The sequence below is a fragment of the Ambystoma mexicanum genome, chromosome 4q, assembly GCF_040938575.1.
Source record: "Ambystoma mexicanum isolate Mex_15411 chromosome 4q, UKY_AmexF1_1, whole genome shotgun sequence".
NCBI lineage: Eukaryota > Metazoa > Chordata > Amphibia > Caudata > Ambystomatidae > Ambystoma > Ambystoma mexicanum.
The window spans coordinates 46,711,998-46,731,538 of record NC_090928.1 but is presented as its reverse complement, the minus strand read 5'-3'; the positions used below and the strand labels follow the sequence as shown (position 1 = coordinate 46,731,538).

General features: G+C 48.3%; 1 protein-coding gene across 2 annotated transcripts in view; it reads right to left on the bottom strand.

Annotated features, from left to right (window-relative positions):
- ABCB10 (ATP binding cassette subfamily B member 10) overlaps window positions 1-19,541 on the bottom strand; it is a 550,176-nt gene that overhangs the window by 67,453 nt on the left and 463,182 nt on the right. For both annotated transcript variants that reach the window (XM_069607430.1, XM_069607431.1), the window contains exon 12: window positions 17,641-17,675. In XM_069607430.1, coding sequence (XP_069463531.1) covers window positions 17,641-17,675 — 35 coding nt within the window. The remainder of the gene's footprint in view (window positions 1-17,640; window positions 17,676-19,541) is intronic.

Genomic DNA, 19,541 nt, shown 5'->3' with positions numbered 1-19,541 from the left:
CGCAAGGAGCGGATCCGGACACCGCAAAGAGAGGTTCCCCGGTGGATTGTCGTGAGGCCTGTGCCGAAAGGGAAGACAGTAGCCGTGGGTTATGATCTCCAGAACCCACACATCTGAAGTAATGGCTTGCCACTCTACAAGATGCTGCGCCAGCCTTCCCCCAACCGGCGAACCATGGGACATGGCCTCATGACTGAGTGGGAGCGGCTGCGGCGTTACCTGAGGGCAAAGAGGCAACTGCCCGAGCGGCCTTGGCACCACGGGTACCCTGTCGTCCACCTCTGGTACCCCTGCGTTGGCCTCTTTGACTGCCAGCTTCTCTCGCTTTACTGAAGGACGAGTAATAGCGAAAGGAACCACCCCTCCACTGCTGTCCCCTAGGACGAAAAGGCAGAGGTTGGCGAACTGCAGCGCCCAACGACTTCGCTGCAGTTTTCGAGGTCTGCAACCTCTCAAGGCTCTCGTCAGCCTTGCTGCCAAAAAGGTGCTCACCGTCAAAGGGCATGTTGAGGAGCCGGGACTGCACATCCGGAGCAAACCCCGACTTCCGCAACCACGCAAACCTGCGTATCACGGTGCTCGCCGCCATGGACCTACTGACGCATTCAGCTAAGTCCAAACCCGACTGAACGGACTCACACATGGCATCCTTACCATCCTGGACCATAGCAAGGAAACCATCCCTTTCGTCCCCTTCGGGAATATGTTCAGCCGCTAACGCAACACAGTTCCACAGAGTGTGCGTGAAACGCGACTAGGCACAAATGGAGTTGGCCGCCTGAAGCGCCATACCACCAGAAGAAAACACTTTTTTCGCCCAGCCATCAAAACGTTTGTTGTCCCTATCAGGAGGGATGGTAGGGTACGACGCCTGCTTCGCCGGGGCCGTGGCCGCCTGCACCACCAAACTCTCCGGAGTGGGGTGCCTGGTCAAGTAGCAGGGGTCGCCACTGGCTGGACGGTATTTTCGCGACAAGGATCTGCCCACCGCCGGGAGACTCTCCGGAGCAGTCCAAGCCGCCGCCACCCTTCTCTGTAAAGCCATATGGAACGGCAGAACCGGGTCAGTTGGGGGACCAACATCAAGGATGTCCGTCAGATCATCCTGCACAAACTCCCCTGGGGGAGCAGACCATCCCAAGTACTCAGAAACCCTAGCCATAAGGCGCCGGTACGAGGAATCAGCATGAGAGCCAGGCTCAGGCCTACAAAACTCCACCTCCGGAGAGGTGTCCAGTCCACTGGCATCATGCAGTGACTGTCTCAACTCGTCAAACTGACTATGGCCCGAGACAATTTCATCCGGAACCTGACTAGGAACCAGGCCATCAGAATCCTCATCCGCCTCTGAAATATAGTCCAGGTGGCGAAAACAAGGCACCCTAGAGTGCTTGCTCTTAACCAGAGCCTTCCTAGGGGGTCCACCCGTGCCACGGGGTACCTCCGACACGAAAGGCGTCGATGGCGTCGAGCGAACCGGCATCGGCGCCGAGAGGATGGGCGTCGACGTCGAAGAAATCGGCGTCTACGTCAGATGCAGCGCCTCCAGAATCGGCGGCGTCGACGCAGCCCTCGAGGCCGGAGCCCCGAGCGTGTCCCTCGACGACCTGAGCGTCGACAGCATCGACGACTTCCTCGGAGCCAGAGCCTCGAGAAAGCCTGTCGACGCCGCAGACGTCGATGCCTTCTTCGAAGACCTCACCGGTGCACACAGTCTCGAACGCGTCGAGGACCGGGACCTGGAACGGGTACGTCGAGAACGAGTCCCCTTGTCTGAACGGGACCTCTCCCGTGACTCGTGCCGACCACTCTTGCGAGCGGTGTCTCTCGACCTCACACGACCGACCCCACTCGGGGGAGCGGACGGCTGAGTACCCTGCGACTCAAGAATCGCCAGCATCTTCTTCCAGAAGGAAGCCCATTCCTCCGGCGTCGCACGGCTGGAGGGGTAAGCGACGTGCCGGGCAGAGTCCTCCGAAGAGGACCTGGAAGACGACCGGTGTCGGCGCTTCCGAGAATGCCTCGAAGAGGCTGAGGAGTGGCGAGACCGACTCCTAGAAGGAGACCCACGAGACTTCCGACGATGACGCGGAGAGTCACCCTCGAATCATCCGTCGAAAGCCCCGCAGACTTCAACTTCCGGGGCTTGGACACCCGACCTACCGACAACTTCTTCTTACGTTCACGTAAGGCTTTGGACGTGAGCGACTGGCAGTCGATACAGTCATTCGTGTCGTGGGCCTCCCCGAGGCACCAGAGGCAGGCGTCGTGCGAGTCAGTCACCGACATCTTGGACCCACACTCCCCGCACTTCTTGAAACCCGGACGCGGGATCGAAGACGAAGTAGAAGACATCTTCTGAAGGATTTTCACAAAACGAACAGGTTCGAAGAACCGAGAAGAACAGAACTCCAAAGAGTCGAGGCGTTTAAACCGAGAAACACGAAGCAACACGTTCGCGGAAAAAACGGAACTGAGGCTACGGGCGTCTTGCGTCCTACTTATCACATCGGATGACGTCGGAGGAGGCCCTCGACGACGGCGCATCAACGTCATCGACGCAGGACGCAGACGCCGAAAAAAGTTTCCGAAGCAGCACAGCTCTGGTGATTACATGTCATAGATATGGAATACGTCGGAGGACCCAATCCCCTCGAACTATCGTTTAGGTCATTCCGTTCCACCTGTGAATACTGTTCATTGGAAATCTCGAATATCGAACTCCAAGTGTTGGTATTCATCGCCCTACCAATACATTTTGTGGGTGGCTTCTTTACATAGAAAACACACACAGTGTTCCAATACGACAAATCTGTCTTTCTACCGTTGGTTCCAACCTCAGAGCGATGCAGATGTAATTAATCTAGGGTTTCTGAATGCACTGATCATCCTACAGGTTTGACTACGGATTGTGTGTTGAAGTTCCAATATCCACACGTGAATTATGTTAATTCATACTTGGCCTCATAATTTGCTTTTGGATCTTGATATGCCTAATCCACTGACTAAAGCAAACTTTGTAGCACAGAGAAAAACTATGAGGAGTAATCTGAATAATGTAATCCTTACAGCTCATGAGTATACTCAAATAAATCTCATGCAATTTCTGAAATATTTGTACTCCACCCTGGAAGAATGGCTAAGTCACTCTGACTGCAACTGGTTGGGTATATTCAGAGTGCAGAAACGACCCACCAACATAGAATAGTTGCAAAAGCTACTGTCACATTTCTTTAAAAAATATATATATTTGTATTACTTAATTAGCCAGTTGGAGCATACAAAATCAACATCTGACATGACAAAATGACCATAGCACATAAGTTACAGTAATCAACTTCAGTACTTCTGTGTACACATAATTGGATGGACAGTACCCCAAAGAAGCAGTTTCCCCCCCAGACCCCACACTGTTCGGCAGGTTTATTTCTCCCAGGCCTGCCACTGTCACCCGCTTTCCCACAGACACAGATATAGGTGCACCAAGCAGGGTTTGAAGGTTAAGGCTGGGTATTTAAGGTCATAGTCCAATAGCAGAGTCCAGATCGATTGAAATTGGTGAATAATTCCCTCCTTTGCAGCCGTAACCTTCTCTGACAACAGCACATCCCAAATCTTAATCCACTATAAAGCCAAGTCCAGGCCCTCTATGGACTTCCAGCGACAGGTGATAGTGATGCGAGCCGCCAGTAGTAAATGTGTCAACAACCTTGCCCGTACCCTCGATTTCGGGAATACCTCTTCATGTGGGGGCCCCAAGGAGCAAAGTTCTGGGACACATCAGGAGTTTGCTGCCCGTTTTAGCATCTATGGTCTCCACAATGGTTTCCCTGAAGGAGCAAATCAGGGGACAATCCCACCACATGTGGAAGTAGGAGCCGCGTGTCCCATAGTTCGCCAACAGGGGGATGAGGGGGGGGGGGGAATCGAATCCTGGAAGTGATGCATCTGTGTTGGGGAATAGTACCAGCGGAACACAAATTTCAAGGCGCACTTGTTGGTCATGCATCTGGATGAGGAGTGGCCCTTGGCCCAGATATCTAGCCACTCTACGTCTTCCAGTTGGTGGCCCAAGTCCGCTTCCGCTATATGTCATATAGTCCGGGCGGTGGGAGGTCAGCGGAATAATCCTCAAAAGTTAATACAGTTTTGAGATCCTGTCTGTGTCTAAGCCCTCCCAGATTGTCCGTTCAAGAGGGCTCAGAGTTCGAGTGGCCTTCTGCCTTACTTCCGGGTGCGTGATCCAATGGCATAACTGAGTGTATGGGAACCTGTATGTTTCGGAAAGGTGGAATTTCTTTTTGCATTCCTCGAAAGAGCATGGTTGGCTCTCTTTGAATAGCTGTGTAAGTGTGAGCAGACCCCCCCCCCCCCCTTTCCTCCAGTTCCCAAAAGCTTCTGGTTGCACACCCAGTGTGAAGGTAGGGTTGCCAAAGACTGGAGACAATGGGCCTTTGCCCCTGGGGATCTTTTTCCCCTTAAGTGCCTCGCCCCATGCCTTTAGGGTAGCTTTTGTTGATGAGAGCAAATACTGCCATTGTTTTCGTATCATATGGGGGGATGAAGGATAGAAAGTGGAGGGAGAGAGAAATTCTGGATTGTTCGATCTCCATCCATTTTGGTGAGGGAGCCCTGGACAGCCATGTAGACGGGTGTGAAAGCTGTGCCGCCTATGCATATTTACGTAGGTTGAGAACACCCAAACCCCCCCCCCCACCGTGAATATCCCCCCCCCCATCATCAGCTGCTTAGGGATCCTAGATTTCTTACCCCGCCATATGAATCCCAGGAGTTTACGTTGACGTCCAATACTATTTTTGGAATTTCTACCGGGAGGGACGAACAAAAGTAAAGTAGGAAAGCAAGTTTGTTCATTTTCACTGCCTTGATTCGGCCCATCAATGAAATTGTCATGATGCCTATCCCCGGGGATCCAGATCAAGTCCAGCAGCCCCGGAAGCAGGCATCAAGTTATTCCAAGCAAGCCCAACAACCCCTGCTAGGGGCCATTTGGGTGCAGTCCTGGCGTCTATGGCACCAGGCTCATATGGAGAGTCAGGCCTGGCGCCATAGGCGCCAGGCTCATGGATTAAAACGTACCTGATGCAGACCATGCTGCAAACTTACCTGATGCAGACCATGCTGCAAGAGCTCCAAGCCAAAAGAGGCTTGAAAGGGACTACTTTACTTTGGGACTATTTTCTATTCGGGTGAGGTCGGGGAGGAATACTTACCTGGGACTACTTTGGAGGCTATTTAAACCACACCCGAAGAGCAGCACACGCTTTGCGTTATTTTGCATCCAGCAGCGTAACGCTCACTGTGCCTGCAGTCAGCATCCAGTCTTCTGCCACGCCCGCCTCGAGTCTGGAGCTCCTAGAAAAAGGGAGAAAGAAGGAGAAACGGTTAGAACAAGAGCAATACCTTTGATCCTTACCTGAATTCCCGATCCACTGCGCCTCCGAGCTGGAAGAAAGAAGTTATTTGATGCGCGTCGCCTCGCCTGCTGCAGCGCCGCGCTGAACTCACCGGCCTTCGCAACATCTTCATTATCCACCGCATCCTTCTGCATGTTCCCGCCGCACCCGGGCACCTAAGGGGAACACAAGAACAGCAAGGTGAGCCAAGGGAATAAACAGAGGCAATATTAGTTACCCCCCATAGACTTACCTGATTTTACCACCGGGGGTAGTATTCCTCTTCACGGGTCGGCGCAGCCTCACCACAACCTCGCCGTACCCCGGCTCCTAAGGGGAACAAAAGCACAGCAAGGTGAAACAAAAGGGACAAACAAGGGGAAACCTCCCCGCCACAATAGACTTACCTAATTTTACCGCCGAGACTTCATGCTTTCTCTCAGCGCCTGAATAAGGGAGAAAGCAACAGGTTACATACTGACATTATTTTATCGAACGGTGTTCGATAATACAAATCCTTACCTGAATATTACCGGTTGCCACAAGGAACTCTTCGCTAGGGTCAAGCTGCAACCTGCAAGGATTTGGACAAGAGTGAAAGTCAGACATTGGAACTCTTACGAACTACATACTTACTGCGTCTTGCCGGAAATCTCATGTTCTGGAACTCACCAATTTCTTCGAACCAGTGAAGCAACTGGTTATCTACGCGCCCCTGCGCTCAATGCAGGATGGAGAGCATCTTTCCAAACCATCAGGTGAGACTATAAGAGGGGACATCAAAGGTGATCAGTGGGGAGAACAGCGGGGTGGGGGGTTTACGCTCAACTCCACGGGTGGTTAATTCCCTTTCTCCATTGCAGAATAATATTCCTACGGGCCAAGCAAACGAAGCTAGGTGGGCCAGTCCAGGTGAGCGTAACAAATTTCCTGGCCTGCCCATCTTTCATGATCCTTTTCTAGTGATTTAATGAGGGGGAGAAAGTTGGCCATAAAGAGATCCGCTGGGGAAGCCGTCAGCCAGACCCCCAGATATTCAATAGCTGTGGTATCCCAGTGAATTGGGCATAGTGATTGGAGGGAACTGATGGCCTGTGCCAATATCTCTAACCCTACTGCTACTGATTTCCCATAATTTATTTCAAACCCTGCTACTTGTCTGAAGGCTCAGAGTTCTTGGAGGGCCGCTTGAGGGGACAGTCGAATGTTAGTAATAGAAAGAAGTACGTCATCAGCGTACAGAGATACCTTGTGGGGAGAATCGTGAGCCCCAACCCCTTCAATTGAAACATTCCTGCGTATGTGTTGCGCCATTGGTTCCACAATGAGGGCAAACAGAAGGGGGGTAAGGGGCAACCCTGTTGTGTATCGCATGTCAGGGGAATTGGAGGTGAACGTTCGCGGGTAACCTGGAGTAAGGTGCTCGGGGAGAAATAGTTGGTAGCTATCATACTTCTAAATCGGGGTCCAAAATCAAATGCAAAGGACCAGCCAACCTTATCAAACGCCTTAGTTGCATCTAGGGCTAGGAGGGCCATCTTCCCTTTATTCTTAGTGGTAGACCATTAGATTTATTGCCCGTCTGATGCTATCACCCGTCTTCCTTCTGGGGGGGGTGGGGGGTCACACTACCCACTTCTCTAAAGGAGTTAAAACGTGCTGTTAGGGGAGAGAGGAGTTGGCTACTGAAAACTTGTTGGTGAAAACCCGTCAGGGCCCGTTGCTCTAGATTTCAGGGATTTTATTACCGCCTCCACCTCCTCCTGTTGGATTGGGGCTTCCAATGCCTCCCTCTCTTGCCAAGCTAAACGGGGCAGGATCGCTTCTGCAATGTACCTTCTCTGAGCCGAGGCCGATCTACTCGGGGCGGACATAGTTTCCAGTAGATGGGCCTTTGCTATGTTCAGTTTATCTTGCTCCCCCGTAATGAGTTACCCTGTGCTGATCCTTAAGACCTATAATAAAATTACATTGTCCGGCCTCTGCCAACTTCCTTGCTAAAAGTTGGTTGGCCTTGTTGCTTTTCGCATAATATCCCTATTTGACAGACATCAGGGTTTGCGCCGTCTTTTCGGCGTATAGGGCCTCTAATTTATTTTGGGCGATGCAGAGGGCTGAATAGAGTTTATGGGGAACCCCTTCCTATATTTGCCTTCAATCTCTGAGATTTCCTGCTCCAGTAGGGCCAGAGTTTGTCTTTTCCGTTTGTAATATGCCGCTATATGTGATATTAAAATTCCCCTGATGCCCCATGTCGTGGTGGGGGATGTTAGATCAGTGGCATTCTCCCAAAAATAGTCCCTGATGGCTTTCGCTACCCCATCCCTTAAGGCCATATCATTCAAGATTGGGTCATATAAACGCCATTGTGTCTGGTCAGTCGGGCTGGATTCTAGGCCCTAACTAGTAGCAAAATCGGGGCATGGTCAGAGAGAACCTTCGGAGCAATTGTCACTTTACTTGTAAATGACATGAGCTGGGGCGAAGCCAAAATCAAGTCTATACGAGAGGAGGAGCAGTGAAACTGTGAGAAAAAGGTAAAAGTCCCTTTCATCTGGATGTAGTACTCTCCAGGCATCTACCACTCCCAGAGAGCTGAACACATGGAGAATACTTAGGGCAATCTTGAACTCTTTGGAGGAGGGAGTGTGTGTTTTGTCCTTGCCAGGGTCAGGGACGCCATTACAATCCCCCCAATAATGACCTTGCCCTCCAGAAAAGGGAGGAGGGATGCCTCTAGCCCCCCAAAGAAGAGTTCTTGGCCTTCATTTGGGCGTAGATCAAAATCAATGAATATAGTTGACCCAAGGGCATACCTTTTAGTCCATCATACCGGCCTCCAGGGGCTTTGATAGTGTCCAACTCTTCAAACTGGATGCCTCAGGATCGAGTTCCCCCTTTTTTGATCTCCCCGAGGTCAAGAATTGCTTAGGAAAGTCTCTGCTCCAAAGGTGGGTGTAGTCTTCCGGGAGATGAGTTTCCTGTAGGAAAGTTACTGTACCCTCTACATCCTTCAGACGCTTCAGAATACATTTTCTAAATACGGAAGAGTTTAAACCTTTTACGTTCATAGAGACAAAATTCAAGTTCTGATGGGGTATCCCTGGACTTTCCTTCTTCACCGCGGTGGGGGGTATCAAGTGGGTGAGAGCTGCCATCCAAAGTGTGAGAATTCCTGATATTGTGCTCCAACCGCGGTTTTAACTAAATGAACCCAAAACAACTCAAAACAGAGTCCAAACCGTGAACTCCAAACTTTCCAGTTGGCAAAAAATGTTGGCAAAACACCACAAGGGACTTCAGATGACATCCTCCTTGAGGTCAGGCGCGGACCGCGTGAAGCCCGTCTTAAGCGCTGCAATATTCGATGTTCCCATGATGCCAGCAGACCAGGCTGTTGGGTGTCGAGAGCGGGCTAGTGGGTCTTTGCAGCAGCCGACTCCCAGTTGATCATGTGTGTGAAGGCAGTTTACTGGAGTTGCGGCCCCTCTGGACTCTTGACCAGGCCGAGCGCCGTGAAATTGGTTGGAGGCTCTTTGGCTCCCACAAGGGTATCTGGTGGGGAGCTACCGCCCTTGCCTGGTGAAGAATTGTTCAAGATCCCCTTGGCATCTTGCAGGCATGAGATCGACTGAGAAACACCCTTAAACATGAACTGTACGTATGTGGGAAACAGCCAGCGTTGTGATCTTTTGATCCCGCAAGAAAAGAGTTAGGGGTCGGAGAGCTGTTAGTTTCTGTATTGTGGCGGTCGCCAGGTCCTGAAAGATCTGTAAGGGAGAACCCTGGAATGTCAGTTCATCTCAGGTGCGACCCACTGCTAAAATGTCCTTCGTCGTGGATTCGGGTGATCACATCCGGTGGGTATTCCGAGTCTAGCCCCCTGTGAGTGCGTAATCTATGGGTGCGATCTAGTAGAAGCTGAGGCTTCTCGACGTGTGGCAGGAGAGACTGAAACAGATCCCCTATGTACTCTGACAAATCTTGGTCTTGAACTGATGAGGGCACCCCTCTAATACGGAGATTATTTCTTCAGGACCTATTCTCCATGTCCTCTTGTTTATATTCCAGTATCTCATTCCTGTCCACCAAGGCCCAGATTTTCTGTTGCACCTCTAGTAGGGTGGCTGCATGATCTCAAGCTTGTTCCTCAACGTCTCCCAGTCTTTGTTCTAGTTCAATCACTCTTTGGTCCGTATGTTCTAATTTGGTAGCTAGTTCAGTCAAGCAGCTGCGGAATTCTGCTTTAATGTCAAGCATCAACGCCTGAATGTCCTACTTGGTAGCTAGTTGCCCCGAGGGGCCAGATGGGGCTTGAGGCGGGGACTTTGATACTTCCAATTTTGTCCCCTTCTCCGCTGGGAGAAGCATGGTGGTGATGTCCACACTCTTCTGGGCCTTAGGATGCTTAGACATGTTGATGATCCTAGGAGTGAGACGTGTGGAATCTCACTTTACTATATGTATTCTCTATAGACATTCTTCTCTCCCAGAAGTTGGGGTTCACCAAGCGATTTGCTGCCTCTTCCTCAGAAGGTGTGGGAGGATAGGGAGCACCCCGGAGCACAGAGTCCCCTAAGCGAGTGGCATTTCAACACTGCGCCTGGCGGTCCCTGCTGGATACCGCAAAATTCAATGTAGGTTCTTGTCCGGTCACCATAAAGGCCTTCCACTGCGAGCAGAGCCCAGGTCAGGATTTAAATCAGAAGAAAGCAAATAGGACTCCTGAGATCCCTTTCCCCTTGTGCTTTGCTTGGTGTTTACTGAAAGAGTGTTTCGCTTCAGGAAGTGTCCATGCCTCTCAACTGGCAGTGCATATGCACAATGGACTAATCTGCTGGGTAAGTGGAGGGCCTGTGCGTTAATCCGCTGGTGAAGGGAGCGGGGGTAGCAGGCTGAAAGTGTTAACTTTGTGTTTCAGCTTTTAGGAGCTCTCTCTCCCTCTATGTGCTGCCTGTCTTCTAGTGAGCACAGGTTCCATTCTGGAGTGCGTTTATGCCTCCTACCTGGCGTTGGGGGACTGCTGTGATCTGCTCGCCGTAAATGCTGAAAGCCCGCTTGCCGCCCTGGTGTCTGGCGAGCGTTGGTGCAGTAGAGGCGTGGGCCATCAGAATCCTGCCGGCGAGGGCACAGGGGAGGGAGCCACCCCCGACGACCTGCGACTCAGGGCTCCCCGGGGGTAATCCCACAGCAAGCATGTCGCTGTCTCCCTTGGGAAGGCTGTGTACCCACAGGGCTGGCGTGTGGTGTGTCCCTCACGCGGGCCCGCATCGAGGGTGATCCGGTCGGCGGGGTGAGCGGCTCCGTGCTGTGGTTCTCTAGCCTCCCATTGGCAGAGGAGCAGCGAAGAAGGAGCAGCTGTCACATTGCTCCCGGGGTGCTCTAGCGTTTCCGCAGTTCCCGCACCGTCTGTCCTTCTTCATAAAAGACTGTCCCCCCCCCAAGGAATGGTGTTGTTTGTTCTTCAGCCGGGGCTGTCGGCTCGCCGTATAGTGGTTCGATGGTGAGGAGGGAGGGTGGGTTATATCATGCCTGGTGTCCAGCAGGATCACTGCATCACTGTCTGTTTGCTTCGTTAGCAGTGCCACAGCGCCATTTTGGGAGTTCGTTGCAGACAATACGATATTGCCGACCCCAGTGTTAATTTCAGTCTCCAGGCCGCTTCATGTCTCTGAAGCTGTCAAAGCATGCCCGACACCTTCAGGATCTGCTTGCTGGTGTTAAGATCCGTGGCATCAACCGAGGAGTGTTATTCTGCTGTCAATTCGAACGAGTCCGCCAATAGAGCAGCCACATGGGTGGCACTGCTTGCCACGCCCCCTATTGTCACATTTTGTTTTTCATAAGATTACAATGGGGAAGACATGTTTTGTGATGTGTGATTTATTTAGGTTTTGGTTTGTAATTAGAAGTAGCCCATTAAAAGTGTGACTGTGATGCCTGTGTTCATACCGCCAAATGGAACTACCATTACTGTATTCTTAGCGCATGCGAAAACGTTCTTGCATTAATGGAAGAATATTGCCAATGGGGTGGGCCACTTGCCAAGACCGCCTGTTAAATGTCACAGGACCCCCTGCAACTCTAGATCCCGACATAGTGAGCGGGTGGGCGTGTGGGTGGGTGTCTGGGTTCATATGGCGTTATGTTGATGGGTGATGCAAATGCATCCATCATAAAGAATGTTAAGGGGATCCTGATGATGGTATCACCAAAGGCATCATGGCGTAGTACGATACAGAGAAAGAGAGAGAGAGAGAGACAGCAATCACACAAATAAATGCGTTTTTAATCCACGTTTTAAAAGCTCAAAATCCATTGTGCACCACAGGGCCAACAGCAGAGTATTCCAAAGTGTCGGCCCTGAGTTGGAAAAATCTCTACCGCCTACTCACTCTTTGCGGTAGCTTGGCATACATAGTAGTGCCGCCTCCATGGACCTAAGCAAACGACCTGGGCAGTAACGCTGCAATTTATCCTTAATGGCCAGGGAGCATTTCCCACTCAAAGTTCGATGGATGATACAGGCAGCTTTTAACTTAATTTGTGCTGAAACAGGCACCAATGCAAAGATTGACAGTGCTTTGTGACATGATGCCCAAATGGGGTACATCTAACCAAACGAACTGCTGCATTTTGAAAAACCTGAAGACGATGGATTAGTATATAGGCTGGGAGAGGTAGGTAGCGTTACAGTAGTCAATACTGCCATTAAAGCAGGCTGCAACTACTTGGGCATGGAGCTCCTTAGGAATGAAAGGAAGAACTTTTTTAGCGGCTTCAACTTAAGGAAGCCAAGGCCACAGAATTCACCACCTGGCTATCCATAGTTAAAGAGGAAGATATTTTAACGCCCAGATTCCGAATCACATCTGCCGCTGTGGCAGTGGTCCCAAAGAAGGTGGCCAAAAGTCAGAGGTCAAGTTAGCGGAAGTGTTGTTAGGGCCCATAATCAAGAATTCTGTCTTTCTGCCGTTTAATTTTAGCCAATTGGCTTCCATCCAACCCCTGACAGCATCAAGACACAGCTTCAACTGAGCTGCTTCTCTCTTTGGTACAGGATGCTGATGAAGAAGTAGTGCCAATTGTGGATATGGCCATGAAACAGAGCAGTACATTTGTTTCTACATTTAGAGCTCCGGCTAAGGCCCAAATATCATTGAATAGGTTGTTCCAAAACACAGGATTCCAATAGGGCCGGTCGCTCTAAGCACAGTCCCCTAGAAAACCTGGGTGATATGGCATGTACGGGGCAAGCCCAGATGAAGCACATCACTTCAGCAGGGTTAGGCCAGTTTACTTTTCCCCAATGTCAGAGGCATGGGGCTAGAGGATTCAGAAGAGGAAATCCAGAATTCAGATTTAGTGGTAGGTATGCAGGATGTCAATGTCAGAATAGGTCTGTTGGGTGGTCGCATTTAGTTTTTTCTGAGGTATTGGGCATGCATATCAGGAGATGCTGAGGTGTTAGAAACAGTACAAGGGTTTCATGCAGACTTTGTCACTCAACTGGGTCAAACTTCTTTGCCCTCTATGCTTTCCATTGGTCAGTGGAGCAATCCTGGGTAGTAGAGAAGGAGAACAATTCAGGTGGGCATGGAGGCAGAAGGGGTAATCTGTAAAGAAATATGTTCCTAGTGTGGAAAAAAGACAAAGGTTTCAGACCAGCCTTCAAACTGATGTTTCTGAATCAGTTTGTGAGATACAGTCACGTCAAGATGGAGACAATTGCTGTGTTACAAGACATGTTAAGGCCAGGCGATTGGTTGATGCGGTTAGACCTCGAGGATGCGCACCGAACCATTCAAAAGCACAGACAGGTTCTGTCTTTTCACTGGCACAAAGAGGTTTTTTTCAATTTTGCTCATTGCCATTTGGATCGTGGTCTCCCCCCATCATGTTTTACAAATCTCTTGAGGTCAGTGGTTATTTTATTTAGTTTTTTAAAGCGGGGTTATTGGGTTCTTCATATATAAACAAGCTGAACTAATCAAAACATGTCTCAGTTTCAAAATCGAAACTCCTCAAAGATCACTCACACTTTGCATCATAAATGAAAATGACTGATCTGATAGACTATGAATATTCCAAACGGTCTTTTACAATCATTCAAATGTAATGCTGTAAATAGATTTTTGAATGGGCGGTGGGAATAGGACAGTTTTTTTAATGTTATAAAAACTCAAGTGTCACGTTTCTGATTCTGCTCTGCACCTTGCCGTAAGCACTCTGGCATTTGCAGTGCTGTTCTGGGCACAACAAACATTAGACCTCATTTTGCTCCATGCAGCTGCGACCTCAGCATAAAGAGACAACCAATTATTCAAATTACACAACCTATCGCTTCACCCAAACCCATATCCATCCACATTGTCAACTCCAGCCACATCTGTTAAATCATCCATCCACCCATTCAGCCAGTAAGTCAGTCTATCCACAACAGACAAATGTATTGACATTGTAAATACCAGTATGCTTAGAAGTTGGGCCAAAAACTGCTCTGCTGTGCGATAGTTTCACCTTAATACAAGTTAAATATAGTTTTAGCTGTCACTCATTATTCCAAACTGTACTCTCAAATGTGCAGGTCCTGCTGTCATATGAAAGGTGTAGCTAAAATGCAATTATATGACTTCTAAGTCACTATATGAAGATTCTAGTCCTGCGGATGCTGCCATTTTATGCAGTCTCAAATGGCCAAACAATGCCATCACATGCAGGGTAAGTCACCATATACAAGTCACAATAACAGAGATTATCATCATATGTCCAGTGCACCCCTAAATGTCCAGCTCCGATCTCAGAAATCGCGCACGCCGCAGAGATCGCCATCCTTATTTTGTATAACAACCTTGAACCCCGCACTCAGCAAAAAAAAAAAAAAAAAAAAAAAAAAAATATATACATGGTTTATCCCATCCTTCCCTCATATTTTTGATGTCCTTCTACCGACCGTCCGCCTGACTACTGCACCCAGCATGCCTACAGGGCAGGAGGTGGAGTGGCAATCACCCACAGAAGCGACTGGCCATACTCCATTAAGCCACATCCAGAACAAGCTTGTTCGAATCACCCGCCTGCTAGTTCGTTATAAAAATAAAAATGGGGCTTTTATATCGCACTTTCTGCATGAGTTCAGCCTCTAAGCTTGGAGATGGGGATCAAATCCATGCTGATCAGCATTGTCTTGCTTCCAAACAAGCACATTGCCCCCGACCTATCCTTCTGTGGCCCTTTATCACAAAAGGAATTCATCACCCTCCGCCTTATCTGCAGACCACCTCACAGGAGTGACTCATTGACGACATCTCCAACTTACTTTACTCTACCAAATTAGCACACAATAACAATGCCTTTCTCATAGATTTTAACATCCCTGAATCACATGCCGACAACCACACTCTAAGCCCCCTCGTCGCACTGAACAGATCTATGGACCTTAAGCAATGTTGTTGTATTCCACAAGCACAACAAAGGCAACACCGAGGCCTAGTCTTTACATGATCCTTCTCACCTGCACAGATCCTATGCCAATCGGCTGGATCGACCAAACAGCCATCCCGCTGGTGATCACCAACTCGAACACGGCCCACAAAGGTCATGCTAAACTCCCCCTCACTGACCACCGCTCATTGAAAAACACCTGTCAATGAGCTACAAGCAAACTTTGAAGACTTCCATGCCATAGGTAATGTTTCAGTCCTCCTAGAATTATTCAACACCACCACCACTATGAAACTGGCAGACACGTATGCCTGAAAACTAGTTGCACCAAGACGAAACTATGCGCCCCTTTGTATATCCCCAATCTCGACTCCAAAAAATACAGATTCAGAGCTCTAGAGAAACAGGGGTGCAAAAAAAAAAAAAAGAATCTTGTAGATCCCACCAACCTCAAGTCTATCTGTATAAATTGTAGCATACCGATCATCTAGGCGAAAGTTGCTCACGACTCCTGCCACTGTAACAGAAGCAACTCACTCTTCAAAGTAGAAAGGCATTGTACTAAGCCCTCACACGACCCAGAAGTGCTATCAATTAGGAATTAGGAAAAATGCAATAGAATCAACGTTTTCATTGAAAAAACAGAATCTGACAGATGCTCTAATTTGCCTCTCACTGTGTTAGCAAACCCTGAACCCCAGCAAGCACACTGCCCCTCTCAACCGAATTCTATACGCTCTCAATCAGGGACCTTCCGAAAACACCCCCTCCCTCAACCCTACTTCCTACTCGGATATCACCCCAGCCTCCATCTGTAAACAATTGATGGGCCCGGTGCTCAACGCACTCATAAGAATCATTAATACCTCCCTCAGTGAAGGATCATTCCCGTACACCCTCAAGACTTGTCTTATACGACCTCCTGAAACAAACACCCTAGACCCAGGCAACCTGGTCAACTACTGACCTTTTACGAACCTCCTGCTTATCAGCAAAATCTTGGAAAAAGTAACGCTCCACAACTACTGACTTTTTGGCGGCATTTGACACAGTTAACGACCACATCCTGTTCTCCCTCCTTCCCTTTTCGCCCACAGGATGGGAATCACTGGCATTGTCCAGAATAGATTTACCTCCTTCCTCTTGGACAGACACTAGGGCGTCTAGATAAAAGCATTGACTTTTAAAAGACTATCAGTATCCTGTTGTGTCCTCCAAGGCTCCATCCTCTCATTGATCCTCTTTAGCCTTTATATGGAGCCAATGGGAACCCTCGTATAAAGATCCCAATGTAGCCACGCACCAGTGCGCAGACGACACTCGTTATACATGAGAGTAAAAACTCCACAGGACAGTCGTCTCAGAGATTACCTCGTCATAATCCGTCCTGGATGTTGACTACCTAGCTCAAACTTCTACCACAAGACAGAGTTCATCCTCATCAGTTCCCCCACTAAACAACAACTCGTGTAACATTTAGTTTACATTTTAGTTGTGCACATATTAAGAGAAAAATCTGACATTTTAAATAAATGTTAACTTGCACTGAATTCAAGCTTGCTGGTCGGGAGAGAAGCCCTGTAGGAACTTCCTTGTCGGCTCGACATAAAAATAAATATTGTGATGGCACCAAGGAGGGCCTTTAAAAGAAAATAAAAAAAAACAGGCTTCCCTTTCCTGTAGGATGTTCAACACAAAATGTATGTCATCATGGGGCATGTGTCATTGTTTTCCCTTCCTAAACGATTGCCCTGGTATAAGACACAAACACAATATTTCCTTCATTCCTGGGGGGTGAAAATATGTATAGAAATCCTAAAAGGGGGGATGGCGAGGAGCAAAAAAGCTGCACTTACCTGGCAGATGGTGCGTCGACCATGTCACGAAATATATTAAAGACCCTACATTTCTTCTTTTATGTTTGGGGTCTGCGCACAATGTACCCCTGGCACAGTCATCTTTTCCAGCACTGTTAACCCAAACCCCTATATGTACATGCTGATCAGAAAGGCAGGAGGAAGAGTAACCGTCAAGTGAAAAATGTCAAGTTTCAAAGTTGTCCCTATTCTAGAAGCTTCATAATGGAGAAATTGTGGGGGAAAGATGGGGCTTAAAATGAAAAAGGTTAGGTCCTAGCGACATATAGGCACATTCCTGTCATTCAGAATCTGAACTTCAGAGATTCCAAATCCAGGGTGTGTTTATTCATTTAGGATCTGAAGAGCAAGATCTTGAATGACAGCAGCAAAGGGCCAATGGCAGATGCGCACATGTCCCACTGTGATATGGGACACAAATGCCTGGCCTCTATGAATGTGGAGAGGGCGAGGACATTGCTAAAGCAGGAGCAGATGTGTATCCATTTGCCATTACCCTCCTCCACTCACCACTCTACTAGCATAAGATCACCCAAAACCTAAAAATTGGTTTCTCTAGTTCAGGCAACAGGTCTTTTTCTATGATCAGTACCATTCATTCGCTTTACAACCGGATCCCCGATATGCACGCAGTCATCCCACTTGCAGCATTTAAAGAGCTTCAGGACATTATGACTGCAATTTCCTGCATAATAACATGGCATTACTGGCTACAGTTGCAGAATAATAGGCACTGATTTGGACATTTTATTTTCGGCCACAACAGTGATATAGGCGCCACATGATTAATGTGCAACTGATATCCCAAAGGTAAGCTATTTTTGAGAGTTACAGAAATGTACCATTTCACTTAATGTTTAAAGCAGGGCAATATTGCCTAAACAGAGTTCACATCTACTTACCTTGTTGCCTCGTCTAACAGAAGAATCTTTGGATTCTGGAGAATAGAACAGAACACATTGGTATAAATGCAGGCAATATCCAAGTGCTTTTAGTTCTGCTCAACTTTATGACAGTGGAAATGTATATTTTCTCATATGATAATGTAAAACTATCTATACACAAAACCTCTGCAAACGAAAGTTAACTTTGCCAAGCAAGTCGTGAGCAAAGTGATTTATACTACATGAGGGAAGTTGATCTGTAAAATTATTGCTTGGACTGGATTTGAGCAACACCGGACTTCATTAAAATGTCAAGTCTGACAAAAGCATCCCTCTACCCCCTTTCACCGCTCTTTAGAACTTTTCGCATCAGTAAAGCATACGTTATGAATTGCAGATCGCCTACAGGAAGACAGAGATACTAGGTCTGCACAGAGGCGTTGCTAGGTGGGGGGTGAGGGGGCTATAGCCCCAGGTCTTTTGGTTGTAACCCTGGATAGAATCTCAGGGACTACAACCAAAAGGCGAGCTAGCCCCGAGTCCCCGACAGTCCTGACATTAGCTTAGCCCCTGATCTTTTCCAGACCTAGCAACACCCCCGGTATTTCCCATCTCTATCTGATCCATCGGCTTAGTAGATTAACGCATTGCTGATACAGCGGTACAATGAGGGAAAATAAATACATCTCAGGATAAAAGAATTAAAAGCTGCAATAGAATGGAGAGTTGACAATCCCCTCATGCCTTTTGATGGACCTCAATGCTATCTGCAGGCCGCACCTGGTGCAGGCATTGAGCACCAGAGAGGCAGAAAAGCATGTCTCCTTCCAACACAAAGTCGGCGGGAGGGGTTTAGTCAATTTGGGAAACGCAGTGGTGTACCCAAGGATCCAGATACGATGAAGTTTAGTTCTTATAAATTGGGAGTAAAATGATTTCTATTGGAGTTAAAAAACGAATTCCCATTCCAACTATTGTATCTACTATTTGTAATCCATACTTATTTGAAACTAGTTATTAAAGTATATTGAAATAAGCATTTTTACCTTACTGTTCCTCTTAATATCAGAACTCCTTCCTGTGGCACTGCTAGTACCTCTGACCCTGAACATATTCATGGGGTTGTATGGGACGAAGCAAGGGGCAGGCTCCCATATGTCCTCCAATGTTTCCCATTTTTTTGTTGGGATTGTTTATATTCCCTATTCTTTTTTTGCTGCAAGATTTCTCCTATTTTTAGGAGACTAAAAGTGGTTACCACAATGCTTATATGCAGGCAGGGTGTACAGTGACAGCGTGCAGATGCTGGGGGCCGTCAGGATGGTACACTTAGGAAGCTAGCTGCTATTAGATTTCTCAATGTGTGTGGGGCACTGGAGTGCCCGGTGAATAAAAGTCCTCAGTTTTGCAGACAATTAAGGATTGATCAATTATCACATCACAATTACTTCCTTACATGAGGTGTACTGCTAGAGGGGTGACCGCTTTGGAGGAGTTGAGGACCTCTATTGTTGATGGAGGTGTTCCCTTGAACAGTAATCCATGTACCGGATTTGATCAGCATGGTGACAATGAGGTACCGATACATGGCTCCAGACGCCATCTGTAGGTCGGAGGGCCATATTTTAAAATCACAGACCAAACTAACAAGTGCAGTGAAAATGGACAACTGCAGGGAGGCAGCCGGTTGGGAGAAATAGTGATGATCGGTTCCTCTTGACAAATTTGGAGGATTCTCTGCTGCAAGATTCCCAGTTGGTTGTGCGCGGTATGCACAATTCAGAGATTTTTATCCAAAATGGAGTTGTCACTTGAAGCAAACGCACACTATCTGCTATGAGTCGTCAAGTGACTAGAAAGATATTGGTGCTTGGCATGGGCAAACGAGTAAAAGCCTGCATGATGAGGTGGCTAATACA